This window comes from Canis lupus, chromosome 12, assembly GCF_003254725.2.
Source record: "Canis lupus dingo isolate Sandy chromosome 12, ASM325472v2, whole genome shotgun sequence".
NCBI classification, from domain to species: domain Eukaryota; kingdom Metazoa; phylum Chordata; class Mammalia; order Carnivora; family Canidae; genus Canis; species Canis lupus.
The window spans coordinates 66,484,008-66,497,377 of record NC_064254.1 but is presented as its reverse complement, the minus strand read 5'-3'; the positions used below and the strand labels follow the sequence as shown (position 1 = coordinate 66,497,377).

At 39.4% G+C, this 13,370-nt stretch overlaps 1 protein-coding gene across 2 annotated transcripts in view; it reads right to left on the bottom strand.

The window, feature by feature from the left end:
- Window positions 1-13,370, bottom strand: part of LOC112658433 (coiled-coil domain-containing protein 162-like) — a 136,151-nt gene that overhangs the window by 83,230 nt on the left and 39,551 nt on the right. For both annotated transcript variants that reach the window (XM_035697563.2, XM_049092450.1), the window contains 4 exons: window positions 8,878-9,078; window positions 8,013-8,134; window positions 5,980-6,208; window positions 2,172-2,374 (listed from right to left, as the gene is read on the bottom strand). In XM_035697563.2, the coding sequence (XP_035553456.1) occupies window positions 2,172-2,374; window positions 5,980-6,208; window positions 8,013-8,134; window positions 8,878-9,078 (755 nt within the window). The remainder of the gene's footprint in view (window positions 1-2,171; window positions 2,375-5,979; window positions 6,209-8,012; window positions 8,135-8,877; window positions 9,079-13,370) is intronic.

The following is a 13,370-nucleotide window of genomic DNA, read 5'->3' as shown; positions in this document are numbered from 1 at the left end:
ACTTTCATTTCCTGCAAGCTGGCTTCTGTCCTCAGAGTGCTCATGGGGTCACCAATACTGCTTTCAATACAAGGTTCACTATTTTAGCTCAGAGCTCTTCACAGCTGGTCTCTGTCCTCTCTTTGGGGAACATCTTTGCACTCTTGGATGCTGGATTTCCATGCTCTTACCTCATGATCACGATCTCTTGGTCTTCATTGGCTTCTCTTCCTCTTTACTTTCAAATCCTAGTATTTCCTGGGGTTCCAAACCCAGCCCGCTTCTTATCTTCTCTGTCCCCCCTTGGGGAGTTCATCTTCCAACCCTCTGCCCTAACAATCACCCCCTAGTGTAAGAACCTGTGCTCCTACCTCTGTCCTGTACCAACTCTGAGTTCTACTCTCACGTATACATGGCTTGCAGCAAGGCTCCTTTCAGATGCCCCTCTGGCATTTCAGCCTTCAAAGTCTAGAATGTCTTCCCTTCCTCTCACACTCACATTCTAACACACTCCTCCATTTTGAAAAGTCGGTACATTAAGGCTGACTTCAAATGGCACCTCTATTAGTTTGCTAGGATTCTGTGACAAAGTACTGCAAACAGAAATTTGTCTCACAGTTCTGGAGGCTAGAAGTCTGAGATCAAGGTGTTGACAGGGTTGGTTCCTTCTGAGGGCCACAAGAGAAGGATCTCTTCTTGGCCTCTCTCCTTGGCTTATAGATGGCTGTCTTCTGCTTGTGTCTTCACACCATCTTCCTTCTTTGTGTCTCTGTGTTCAAGTTTCTTCCTCTTATAGGAACACCGGTCATATTGGATGAGAGCCCACCCTAATCATTTCACTTTAACTTGATTCCCTCTGTAAAGACCCTACCTCCAAATGAAGTCACATTCTGAGGTATTGGGGATTAGGACTTGAACATATGAAGTTGCCAGGGGACACAGTTCATTCCTCAACAGTGCCTCTTTTATGAAACTTTCTTTGATCCACTTACAAAGAATGAAATATTCCATTTTCTGAGCTCCCACAGTATTTTGGTTGTATGACTAAAATATCAGATTAAATTGTAGCAGAAACTCTGGGAAACGAACTAGGGGTGGTAGAAGGGGAGGAGGGCGGGGGGTGGGAGTGAATGGGTGACGGGCACTGGGGGTTATTCTGTATGTTAGTAAATTGAACACCAATAAAAAATAAATTAAAAAAAATAAATTGTAGCAGAACTAAATTTTTAAACTTTTAAATTGTGAGCTCCCTGAGATCAAGGATCAGAAATTACGGGGAGGTAGTAACATAAAGATTAATACATATCTTGACTAATAGATTGAATTCTGCTCCTACCACTTTCTAGTTATATGATCTTAGGCAAATTACCTAACTTTCTGAGCCTCTACTTCCTTGCTAGTAAAATAGTAGTAAGCTACCTCTTAAGGATATTCTGGAAATTACATGAGTGAATACGTATAAAGTTCCCAGTACAGACCCTGGCCATCGCAGGCCCTCGGTAATGGTTGGTGGTAGATGACTGGACCCTTTAGGTCTACAGGGCTTCTCGTGGGGACTAGAACATAATAGAACTCATACATGTTTGCAACAAACCCTTTAACTCCGCATCTTTCCTGCTTATAGTCCACCTGCACTTTGATGTCTTCCCATCACCTCACACTCATACCTAAAACCTAACTCTTTAATCTCTCTCTGTCTCTCCCTACCTGCTGACATTTCCAAACCTCTGTCAGGCCTGGTTACTGTAGCTGACTCATCCCTTTCCTCTTTCTAGTACTTCTAGTGCTTCTGCTCTGCTATTCAACTTCATCATTATCCAGTAAATATTCAGAGTGACTATGTAGGTCAGGCCTCACACCAGGTTGTGGGACACCATGGAAAATAACATGGACAGTGTTTTTGCAATCAGGGAGCTTACACCAGCAGGAAGACTGATAAACTGGTATGAAGCACCTAACTGAAAGGCAATGTGCTGAATGGAGAAGATGCCCAGGTGCAGGTGGATGACCTAGGTTAGCTAAGTGGTCAGAGAGGTGTGTAGGGAGGCCTGGGCGGAGAAGGAACAAGGTGGTCATTTCAGCCATTTATAAAGCTCTCTCCGGCTGCTCTGCGGCACAGAGGGAACTCAACTTGTAGGCAGGGAAATCTGTGGCCTGTTCACCCCATCTGGATCCTCAGTCCCCCTACTGACCGAGCTAAGTGTACACTCTCCAAACTCATTTCTATCAGCCGGTGGCGGAGGGTCACAAGCTCCAGAAGTTTGGAAAACGTCTCCAGAAGCAGCACATGAGAATCTTGGCTTTGGTTCTGTCCTTCATCTGCTGCAGACTTGAGTGCAAGTAGACCTATCTCCTCCATAAGGAAGGGATCTCCCATTACTTTAGCTGAAAACAGCTGAAAGAAAACAAAGTGTTTTTTAAAATATGAAAGAAGAAAGTTCACATATGAAGAAAAATACTATCAGAGGCATAGCCTCTGGAGCCAGATTTCCTCAGTTCAAGTCCTGGCTTTGCCACTTATAAGGTGTGAAATTTGCTATCTCTCTGCAAAGGGGGGATAAGAATAGTAACAGTACTTAAGTGGAACAAGTAGATAATAATTACCTAATAGGGTTATGGAGAGAGTTAAGTTAGTTAATGGAAACAAAAGTGCCTGGTATGTAGTATTTGCGCTTATCATTTTTATAAGTATTTTAAGCCAAAATAAAGAATAGAAGTCCCTGATATTTTCCAAGTATTTTAGAGGCCAATAATAATAATTTCCTATAAACTCTTCTAACTGCAGTTTCAAAATTTCAAAGTGTTTTCACATGTATTACCTCATTTCTATATTCATAAGATCCCCATGAAGTAGGAATCACAGGTGCCATTTTCCATTTTATCAGTGAGAAATCTGAGGCAATACTGAAACTTTCCAAGGTCACACAGCAGTACCAAGAGTAAACGTACGCTTCCTAGTTCCAAGTTCAACAGTTTTACAGTATGCTAAACTGCCTTCACAGTGCTCATCGTGGGAGAACCTGCTTTGGGGAATTTTTGAAATAACCTCATTGTTCTTTAACTCCCTCCCTCCACAGCGGGCTCCTCTGCTCTGACATCTTTGCTACCCTCTCACTTACTCCCCGCAGGGACCCAGTCTGGGAAGCCCTGAATCTGCCTTTCCTGGTGTGGCTCCCTAAGGGTGCACAAGCTCCCTTGTCTGCCCACTTATCTACCACAGGCTTTTTCTACTCAAAGATGCCATTTCTTGATTCTTGAAGTCTTTCAAAGTGATAAAGAAATCTATTAAGCTAATTTCTGCATGTCCTTTAAGGGCAATACCGGCCCCATTTTTTGGCCCTATACCAAAGGTTAATCTGAGTATTTATCATTTCTAGTTACACATTTGAACACCTTTCAAAAATAATAATAATTAAAACAGGTATGGCATCAGTGGGAAACTAGACAGGTATCTCAAATATTCACTATGACTTCTAAGAGAATTTAAAGTACATTTTAAAAATCTGGTACCATAATACAATGTGAAAAGAATCTGCAATAGGTGGTAGTAAAATACATGACTGATAATTTTGAGCCATACTTCATACCTGCCCCTCTCAATCTCTCTCTCTCTCTCTCTCTCTCTCTCTCTCTCTCTCTCCCTCCAGGTAGAATACTAAAGGAATTAAGTATTTTTAAAATGAAATCAAAACCTTAAGAAATTAGAATAAAGTAAGACAAAAACATGTGGAAAAAGATTTGCTTTCTGGATTTAGGAGGACAGAAGAAATCACAAAGGAAAAGATCAACAGATCTTACTACATAAAAATAAAGTTAAAAGATAAAAAAACGAGTTGGGAGGAATATTTGCAGAAAATATGATGGACAAAAGCATTAAAGTTTTCATTTAAGAGAGCTCATGTAAGTGGATAGGAATAACATTAGTATTCTAAGAGATAAATAATGGGAAAGAACAGATGATGCACAAAAAAATACAACTTGTAACAAAACATTTGGAAGGAGATTTAGTCTTGACAAATGCCGAGGAAATGAAAATTAATAGTGCAATGCTACCTGTTATGTACATAGAAAGATATATTCATATTTATATAAATATGTACAGAGAGACATTATATGTTTACACCTAATGCTGCACAGTGCAGCAGAATTGGTACTCTTTTAAAATTACTGGTGGCATTATAATTTGCTGCAACTCTTTTGGAAAGCAATCTGTCAACTTGCATCCAAAGACTTAAATTTTGTTTCAGTAGTTCCACTTCTGAGAGTCTATCAAAAGGAATTTATTTAAAATATGGAAAAATCAGGGGTATCTGGGTGGCTTAGTCAGTTAAGTGTCTGCCTTTGGCTCAGGCCCTGATCTTGGGGTCCTGGGATGGAGCCCCATGTTGGGCTCCCTGTTCACCAGAGAGTCTTCTCTCTCTCTTTTTGCCCTTCTCCCTGCTTGTGCTTCTCTCTCTTTCTCTCAAATAAATAAAATCTTTAAAAAAATAAAAAATAAAATAAAATATGGAAAAATCTGTAAGCATGGAGATGTGCCTTGTAACATTTTTAATAATAATGAAAAATTAGAAACTACGTGAACGTCCAACAATAGGGAAATAGTTGGGTAAGTCATGATTCATCCCTTAAAGGAATTTTACTTACAAAAGTGAGTGTAAAGACTAGTTAGCAATATGGAAAAATATATAATACAATGTTAACTAAGAAAAACAGAAGATGGGGTAGGAAGGATATGATTTTAACTATGTAAAACATGTATATGAAGAATATTTGAATTCAGAAAAAATAATTATTGTGAATGCATTTGAGTGATTATATTTAGGCTAATTTTTTTTGCTTTCTTTTTTTGCTAAAATTTTGATTATTTTGATCTATTTAAAATTAATTAAAATAAAATAAAATTTTAGTTTGTGCAAGATGGAATAGGAAGCCAAGGCAGACACATGGAAGGGATATTTTTGGCAGCTGGGACCCTTGAAAGTTCCTTCATCATACAGCGTGTACTCACACAGTGTAAGGTCAAATTGGAACTCTAGGCTCAACTGTGATAGCCTTAACAGAAAAAGAAAAGAATTAAAATCTAACTACAAATGCCATGTAAGTCATTAGGCCACAGTTTGAACCCACAGAACATTAGAGTTAAAAGGGGCTTTAGAGACCATCATGCTCACTTCCATCCTTCTCCCTTCAAATACACAAAAATAATGTTACAAATTAGGAAAGGGAAACTCAGAGAGGCTAGGAGACTTGTTCAGAGTCACGCAGCAAGTTAATGGCAGGGCTGAACTTGAGTCCAGGTTGCTGACTTCTCACGCAGCACTCACTCTTCTCTACCAGATCTCAGCTCAGGACAAAAAGAAGGAATTTCGGGAAGAGTTTTAGTGGAAATAAAATATTTAGCTTTAAAAAAATACATATTTTATTTAAATTCAATTTGCCAACATATAGTATAACACCTAGTGCTCATCCCATCAAATGCCCTAAAATATTTAACTTTTAATTGAAAATGTATATTGTTGGGGTGCCTGAATGGCTCAGTTGGTTAAGTGTCTGCCTTTGGCTCAGGTCATGAACCCTGGGTCCTGGGATCAACCCCTGCATTGGGCTCCTTGCTCAGTAGGAGAGCCTGCTTCTCCCTCTCCTTCTGCCTCTCCCCTCCGCTCGTGCACACACACTCTCTCTCTCAAATAAATAAGTAAAAATATTTTTTTAAAAAAATGTATATTGTTAAAATATAAATAATAAGCCAGAAAACATTTCCCACATACCTATGTACATCTCCCTTCTAAATTGTCACAGCATCCTGATAAACTAGAAACTTAAACCAAAAATGAAAAAAGAATTACATAAAAATGTTGGCAAGGCCTAAGACTATGATCTGTCTCTGGCCAAACAGAGGAGGAATAGAGCCAAACAGAAAAACAAAGCTAACTAGTAACATCTGGGTGGAAACATTCTCTTTGCCAAAGAGCCCCCCTTCCCCCTCTTCAGAGAACCCACATCTTTCTGGAGCTGTGTGCTGTACCAGGACTCAGGCTTGGCTGGTGTGAGCCACATATCCAGGGCCAGCCGCAGCACATGTCTCTCCAGCAAAGTGAGGCTGCTGGCAGATGTGGGTCTGCACGTGTGGCGGGCCTCCCGGAGGAGGTGATCAAGGGATCGGGCGATGAGTGATGCCAGGCCCAGGGAAGGGTGGAACTCCAGCAGATAAATGTTTTTCAAAGCTGGGCTTAAAAAGAAAATCCATCAATAACAATTTTACACAATGAAGAACTTAATCTGTTTCAAAAGATATTTGAATTTTTAATGTTTTAAGACCAATAAAATAGCTGCGATAATCCAAGGCATTATAAGTAACTGTGAGCTCAAAGGGGGATCGGAGGCCATCCATACTGCATCAGATTATACAATGTTTTCTTTGTGTTAATGTGAACCCCTTTAAAATTGGAAGCTGTAAGAGTTAATTCTTAAAAGTCCAATCTGATTCTTAAAATGTTTATGGCAAACCTGTAAAAATTCTGATAATCAGCATTTAGTCAAATATTTGAAAACAGAATAACTTAAAAGTGACTAAATATCAAACAAATAATTTCCATGATTAGTTTCTGTTTTTTTGGCCTGAGTCTTTATCCTTTTCCCCTAAAACGTTCATAAACAAAGACAAATTTTAAACTCTGTACACAACTGCTAGAATCATTCATGTTTGCTATAACAACATTCTATTTTATAAATGGATGAGGCCAGAAATGATAAAATGCCTGTCTGTAGATATTCCTTTGAAAATAGAGGATACAGCACAAGTCAAGGGCCTTTCTATACCTACATCAAACTAAAGAGCATAAATACTTCTGGAATCTTTTTTTTATTTTTTAATACTTCTGGAATCTATGCAAATGGGATTCCTCTTTGTTCTAGATCTTAAAAAATACAACCCCAAAGTTGGAAAGGAATTTCATCAAGCAAATAACATTTGCTTTTGAGATTATTCTGACAGGCCTTGGTATCCATATAGTCCAAGCATGTTCTGCCAAAAATCATTTCTGAACAATAGATTCTTGCCACAGCAAGCCGAGCACACACACAGCTGATGTGAAGAAATCAGTCCTGGGAAAGGTCCATGGAGAACATGCACTCTTGTGCCTGGAACCTCTAGGGCTCTTTCTCAAGGGATAAGGTTAGAATGTAGGATATGACATCCCATAGCATCCTGCCAGTTCTCAAGACGATAGCCACATAGCCCTCTGGGGCAATGTCTTACTGAAAGTGTGTCTCTACTGCAGAACTGTACACTTGCCAGGAGCACAGGGCCATGCTTCTGTTGTTCACAACTGTGTCCTCACCTCCTAGCACAGTGCCTTTACCTGTAGGCACTCAACAGATACTTGTCACAAGCTGAAAGGAATTGGACAATTTCTCCACCCATTTCAAGGCAATAGAGAGATTGTGATCACGGGCCACACAGACCAACCTGGAGCTTGTCACTCACTTGTTGGTTTCCTCAATACCCTCAAAGGCCAGGAAGGAATGGGAGTTCAAACTACATGACAAGGGGGGGACTTAAAATATATACCTCCTCTGAGTGCTCTCAGGAAATTTAATTTGCTCCTTAAAGGGGTAGGGGTCACGAGGTAAGTCTGCAGAAACCTTTTTGGTGACACTTACTAGAATAAATAAATTCCTTCTTGAGAAACTTTTAAGCAAGTTTCATATATGTTGGCTTATGTGGCACATCTGATTAAACCCTCTCATGGCATTTTAAGAGTAACTGCTTTTTTTTTTTATAGAACTTCTCAAGGGAATAAAGATTCTGCACCTAGTAGTATAATTTTAAATTCTAGCCTTCTATTATTACTTACAAAGCAAATGGATATTGAATATGCAAGAAAATCCCTGTTCTGCAGCTTTTACATCTACTTCACTCATCTCCCAAATACCTGAGAGGTACTTTATAGCATAGTATTTAGACTTAATATCATACCCTTAACTTATCTAAAAGATTAAATGTAAAATGTCTAAAGACAATACCACAGTACCAGCTATTGTTGATGGAAATAAGTTGTTTGCAAATGATGTTAAGGGGAAGTCCAAAGTGACGGCTATCATTCGGATGGCCTTCTTGCCAAAGCCTCTGGACATACTCCCGCTGACGCTCTATCTAGAAATGTAGCATAAAAGTTATAATTAGAAAAGTTAAACTTTCCCATGGATGTGAATTATGATCCTTGGTATGAGAAGAACAGCAATCCTTTGCATCCCTTCATTATTTGACTAATTTTCATCCAGACATGGTTTTGAGGATCCACTCACATGAAGACATGCTGGTCTCTCGGTCTGAACCATGGGTCAGCCAATAAAAACAAAGGCAACCAAGTTCAGACAATCTTAAGAGGCACAGGAAAACTTCTTTCTGTCAAATGATTGACTATAAGGAAAAAATTCTAATCAGGTCTAAAGTAAATGCACTGCAACAACCTATCTCCTGCTTACTTCTTGCCATTGGCTTTTCATCGGAGGACGTACACTGTAATTTTTCCTTTAGTGACCTAAAAATAGTCACAACATTTAAAAAAATAATAAACATAACTTTATGCATTAGTAGCTTATAAAAGGGTATGTTTCATTCTCCTTTAAATTGCAACAAACTCTATCATCTAGTGAAAATAAATTTTCTATTCTTTGTGGACCATTAAATATAATTAGGGTTGGAAACTTCCTCTTAAGACTGCAGTTATGCTTGGAATTCAACGATGCAAATGAGCTTACAAATAAACATGCTGTACGTGCTGCCCTAGAAAACCTGGATTCTGAACCCACAGTGAAAGGAAAACACTTCAGCTCTGGCCTGTTGTTTTCCATCCTCTTCTCACATGTAATATTTTAAAATCCAAATGTACTTACGTGCTGATTGAGGATGTCCCTCACGAGCTGCAAGTGAAGCCTCAGGCAGGTACATTCATCTCGGTAGGCCTTAATGAAATAAGGGTGGCTGAGATCAAACCGTGGGCGCCTGTGCATGATGTCAGTGATCACTTGTGCTAGAGCAAATCTCTCCTCAGGGTCCAACACGTGCTGGTAGGCTTCAAAGTAACTGTCAAGAAGCTGCAAATAAGGTTAATAGTCAGGGAACAGCAGAGGCAGCCGTAGGGCTCAGCAAAGAGAGGTGAGGCCCCACCTACTCCACGCTTTGGAAAGCCACGGGGCATCAGCTGGAGAGAAATGGCTCAGAACCTCTGGGTACCAGCCTGCTGTGGGCAGCTGCAGCAGCAATGCAACTCAAGAGCAATTGGTAAACCCATAGAGGTAAGGAGGGCAAAGTAAGGAACACTAGTTTTGCCTGTGTCCCCCCACTTCCCCTGCTCTCCACAAATAAAAGGGAGGTTATATAATGAGTAATATAACCATAGTTATAAGCTCTAATGAGACAGTGCATGCAATGTCACTTCAAACATATTTATCACCGACACTGTTCTCCACAGACTCATTCTCCTGCTATTTTATTTTATCACCAAATGTAGGCAGGAGGCCTTCCCTTTTCTTATTCTCAGCTCCATTTCTGACCCCCTTTTTAAAAAAAGTTTGCCCAAATTTAAATACAAATACAAATCAAAGCCACAATGAGATACCACCTCAACCAGTCAGAATGGCTAAAATTAACAAGTCAGGAAACAACAAATGTTGGCGAGGATGTGGAGAAAGGGGAATCCCCATATGCTGTTGGTGGGAATGCAAGCTGGTGCAGCCACTCTGGAAACCAGTATGGAGGTTCCTCAAAAAGTTGAAAATAGAGCTATCTTACAACCCAGCAATTGCACTACTGGTTATTTACCACAAAGATAGAAATGTAGGGATCCGAAGGGGTACCTGCACCCCAATGTTCATAGCAGCAATGTCCACAATAGCCAAACTATGGAAAGAGACAAGGTGTCCATTGACAGATGAATAGATAAAGAAGATGTGGGATATATATATATCTCGGGTTACTACTCAGCCATCAAAAAACCCACTTGCCACTTGCAACAACATGGATGGAATTTTGGATATTTTGGATATTTAGGATATTTTGCTAAGTGAAATAAGTCAAGTCAATCAGAGAAAGGCAATTACCATATGATCTTACTCATATGTGGAATTTAAGAAACAAAACAGAGGATCATAGGGGAAGAGAGGAAAAAATAAAACAAGATGAAATCAGAGAGGGAGACATACCATAAGAGACTCTTAATCATAAGAAACAAGCTGAGGGTCGCTGGAGGGAAAGGGGTGGGAGGATAGGGTAACTGGGTGATGGGCATTAAGGAAGGCATGTGATGTAATGAGCACTGGGTTATATAAGACTAATGAATCACTGAACTCTACCTCTGAAACCAATAATACATTACATGTTAATTGAATTTAAGTACAATACATTTAAAAAATGGTTTGCCCAAATTTCACCTAGAAACGATAGAATGGAAGCCTGAGGTGAAAGTTCCCTAAATACAAAGGCATTTATCCCAGATGGGACTCTACTAAGAAAGGCTTCGTGTACAGAACTCTCAAAGGCATCTAAGGAGCTTATTTTCTAGTGGAGGCCACAAGCCTTTTCTAAAAACCAAAGCAAGCTCCCAGACACTAACCCAGTAACCACTGAAGATGGCAGTTAGTGTGAGAATTAAGAGAGAGATTCTCTTTATTTTGTTTTTACATTCATCTGTGACCTTAAGAATTTATATTCTGTGTATAAATTCTATTTGTGTGTAATTAGTCATAGTGCTGATTGGAAAAACGCTCTTCAGAGATCACTGGGCTGGAATCCCAAACAGGGACCTAAGGGCAAGATAAGTAGTTCTGAAGAGTGTAGTTACTGTTCAGGCCTGTCCCACATTATATCAAATATATTAAGATGAACTCACATTCCAATAAAATTCATTCCTTAAGGGATATTTATAATTTTGCTTTACAAGTTATTTGGCTACGAGTAACACATTGAATTAACGATTGGCTATGATTTCTGGGCAGTGATATACTCAGATTCTTATGAAGTGAGAAGATATGGTCTATAAATTTTCAAATGCAATGAGATGTTTCTAAGTGCTCAGTTACAAGGTTTTTACATTTTACTGACATGTAATTAAGCATTTATTGATAACAATTTTGTATTTTCCTTTCATATTTCAGAGTAATGCATGTGTTTTTCCTCAAAGCACCAACATTTTCAGTGGTACCTGCAAAGCTCTTAGATCCTAATCACCGAGTCCACCTTGCTTGACGCTTAAATCAGCTCTAACTAGAAGCTTCTGAAACTTTATTCCATTCATTTCACAACAAAACAAATTCCTTTCCTCTGCCAATCTAATCCAACACATCCTCCCTCAGAGTTTTGGCTCAAGATGTCCCTCCCCAGTCTTCTTTCACTAGTTTCTCTTACAGAGTTTCACTCTTCTGGAAGATGTCTACTCCCATTGTATCCATATTACCAAAGTCACATAGGCTTGCCCAGTGTGTGCATTTAATTGGCAGCAAGGAGTGAAATGTTGAGGTTGCAAATTCTACCAACCTGACAGCCTATCACACTTTGACATGCACCAGAGAAAGAGTGTGTTTTATTTCCTTGGGTATTGGTCTTCCCGGTGGCTTCAGGACAGGAAGTCAGCCCTCTTCTTAACAAATAGAAATTTCCTAAAAGGAGATAAAGAGCCCTTCTCTTTGTGTGGCATCTATAGCTAAGAATGCAAAACCATAAAGAACTGAGAAGCTGCAAGCCCTAGCAACAGTGCAGGTAGCAGGTAGCAACAGTGCAGAAGGCAAAGGGGAGTAAAGGACCCACGTGGCAGGAAAAGAGGCAGGAATGTCTCTGTCTTGCCAGTCATGGCTTCCAAGGCTCCCAATAGAGGTAAACACTTGAGAATCAATAGCAGACTAGGAATCAAATACTGCCTTATTAATACATGTCCAGTATCTGGGCTTCAGTGCTGAAGCACAAGGAGGCGGAGCCTGGGGCACTTTATTTGACATTCAGTTTTGAAGGAAACCCTTTGAAACATTGGTCTAAGGGACCTTAGGTCAACTCTAGCACAAGAAGGAAAACACCAAAGGAGTTAAAAGCTCAGAACACACAATGCACACCCCAGGTTAGAAACTCACATATCTCAGTGAAAAATGAAGGAAGGTGGATTGCCAAGACTTTGAGTCCCAGGGACAATGAAGCAAACAGGGTGATCTAAATTACCTGTTTCCTCTGCTGATCTCTACTCTAGAATAGCATTCAATTATTAAATAGTAAAAGACAAAGCAGAAATAAAGGAGTGATGGGTAAGAAGGATGTCACTCAATAGCCTAGGGGGAGATTAGGAAAGAAAGAAACAATTACTTTCCCTAAATCATCCTGGACTCACTTGAACCTTTTTGATTGAGCCAAGGCAATCCCAGGAGCTGGTTTATAGTATTTGTATGCCTTGACCCGTTTTTTTGTACAAAGAGTCTTATTGTTTGGCTGTTTGGCAGAAATTCATGGGGGAGGGTTCTTGCTAGTGATTTTAATCTGCTGATACCAGGTTGCAGAGGTTGGCACTAAAATGCCAAGCTCATTTGTGTTGTTCACATGATTGCCAGATCTAGCAAATAAAAATACAGGTCATCTAGTTACATTTGAATTTCTGATAAACAACAAATACTTTTTTTAGTATAAGTATCTCCCAAATATTGTCATATTTTATTTGGCAAACCTAGCTATTGAAAAGGAAAATGTGGCCCTCTTTTCACATTGAGTAGGCTTTTTCAAGCTTTGGCTTCAACCTCGAGAAGCTCTCAGATGGACTGTTGCATAATTTTATTATTAATTCTTTCCCAAGAGGGTTAAGACCATGATTTTTTTGCTTCAAGGTTCTATTTATTATCTGTTTGCTAACTGGCCCATTTCCATTTAAACTCTGGGCTGGTATTTGCCTAAGAAGTCTTCCTAGTCTGTCAAATGTCACCTGTGTGTGTCAAGGGCCAAGTCTCAAGTGAAATAATACATGGTACACACTGACGGGAGGTATCAAATATTGGAGAAAATAGAAGAAAATCCAAAATGAATAGTCTCAAACCTTACTGTGCTTATATTATTTTTACCTCAAACTCTGTATTTCTGGGACTTAAGAAACTTTTAAAAAATAGCACTTTAGGTCAAATGAAAGTGCAAAACACAAAATCAACACTAGACACAATTTGTCATAGATTATTTATTTATTTAGCTCCAGACACGAATTCCAATCACCCTAAAAAATGTGTCATCTGGTGGCTGTAGGCAGAATTAGCTTTTGGAGCACATGTCACTTAGGAGCCCAAATAGCTAGCTGATGCCTGGCTTCTCTAAGAGTTCCTTAATCCACCTAAATTTACATCAGCTCTAATTTGATGAGCGTTTATAC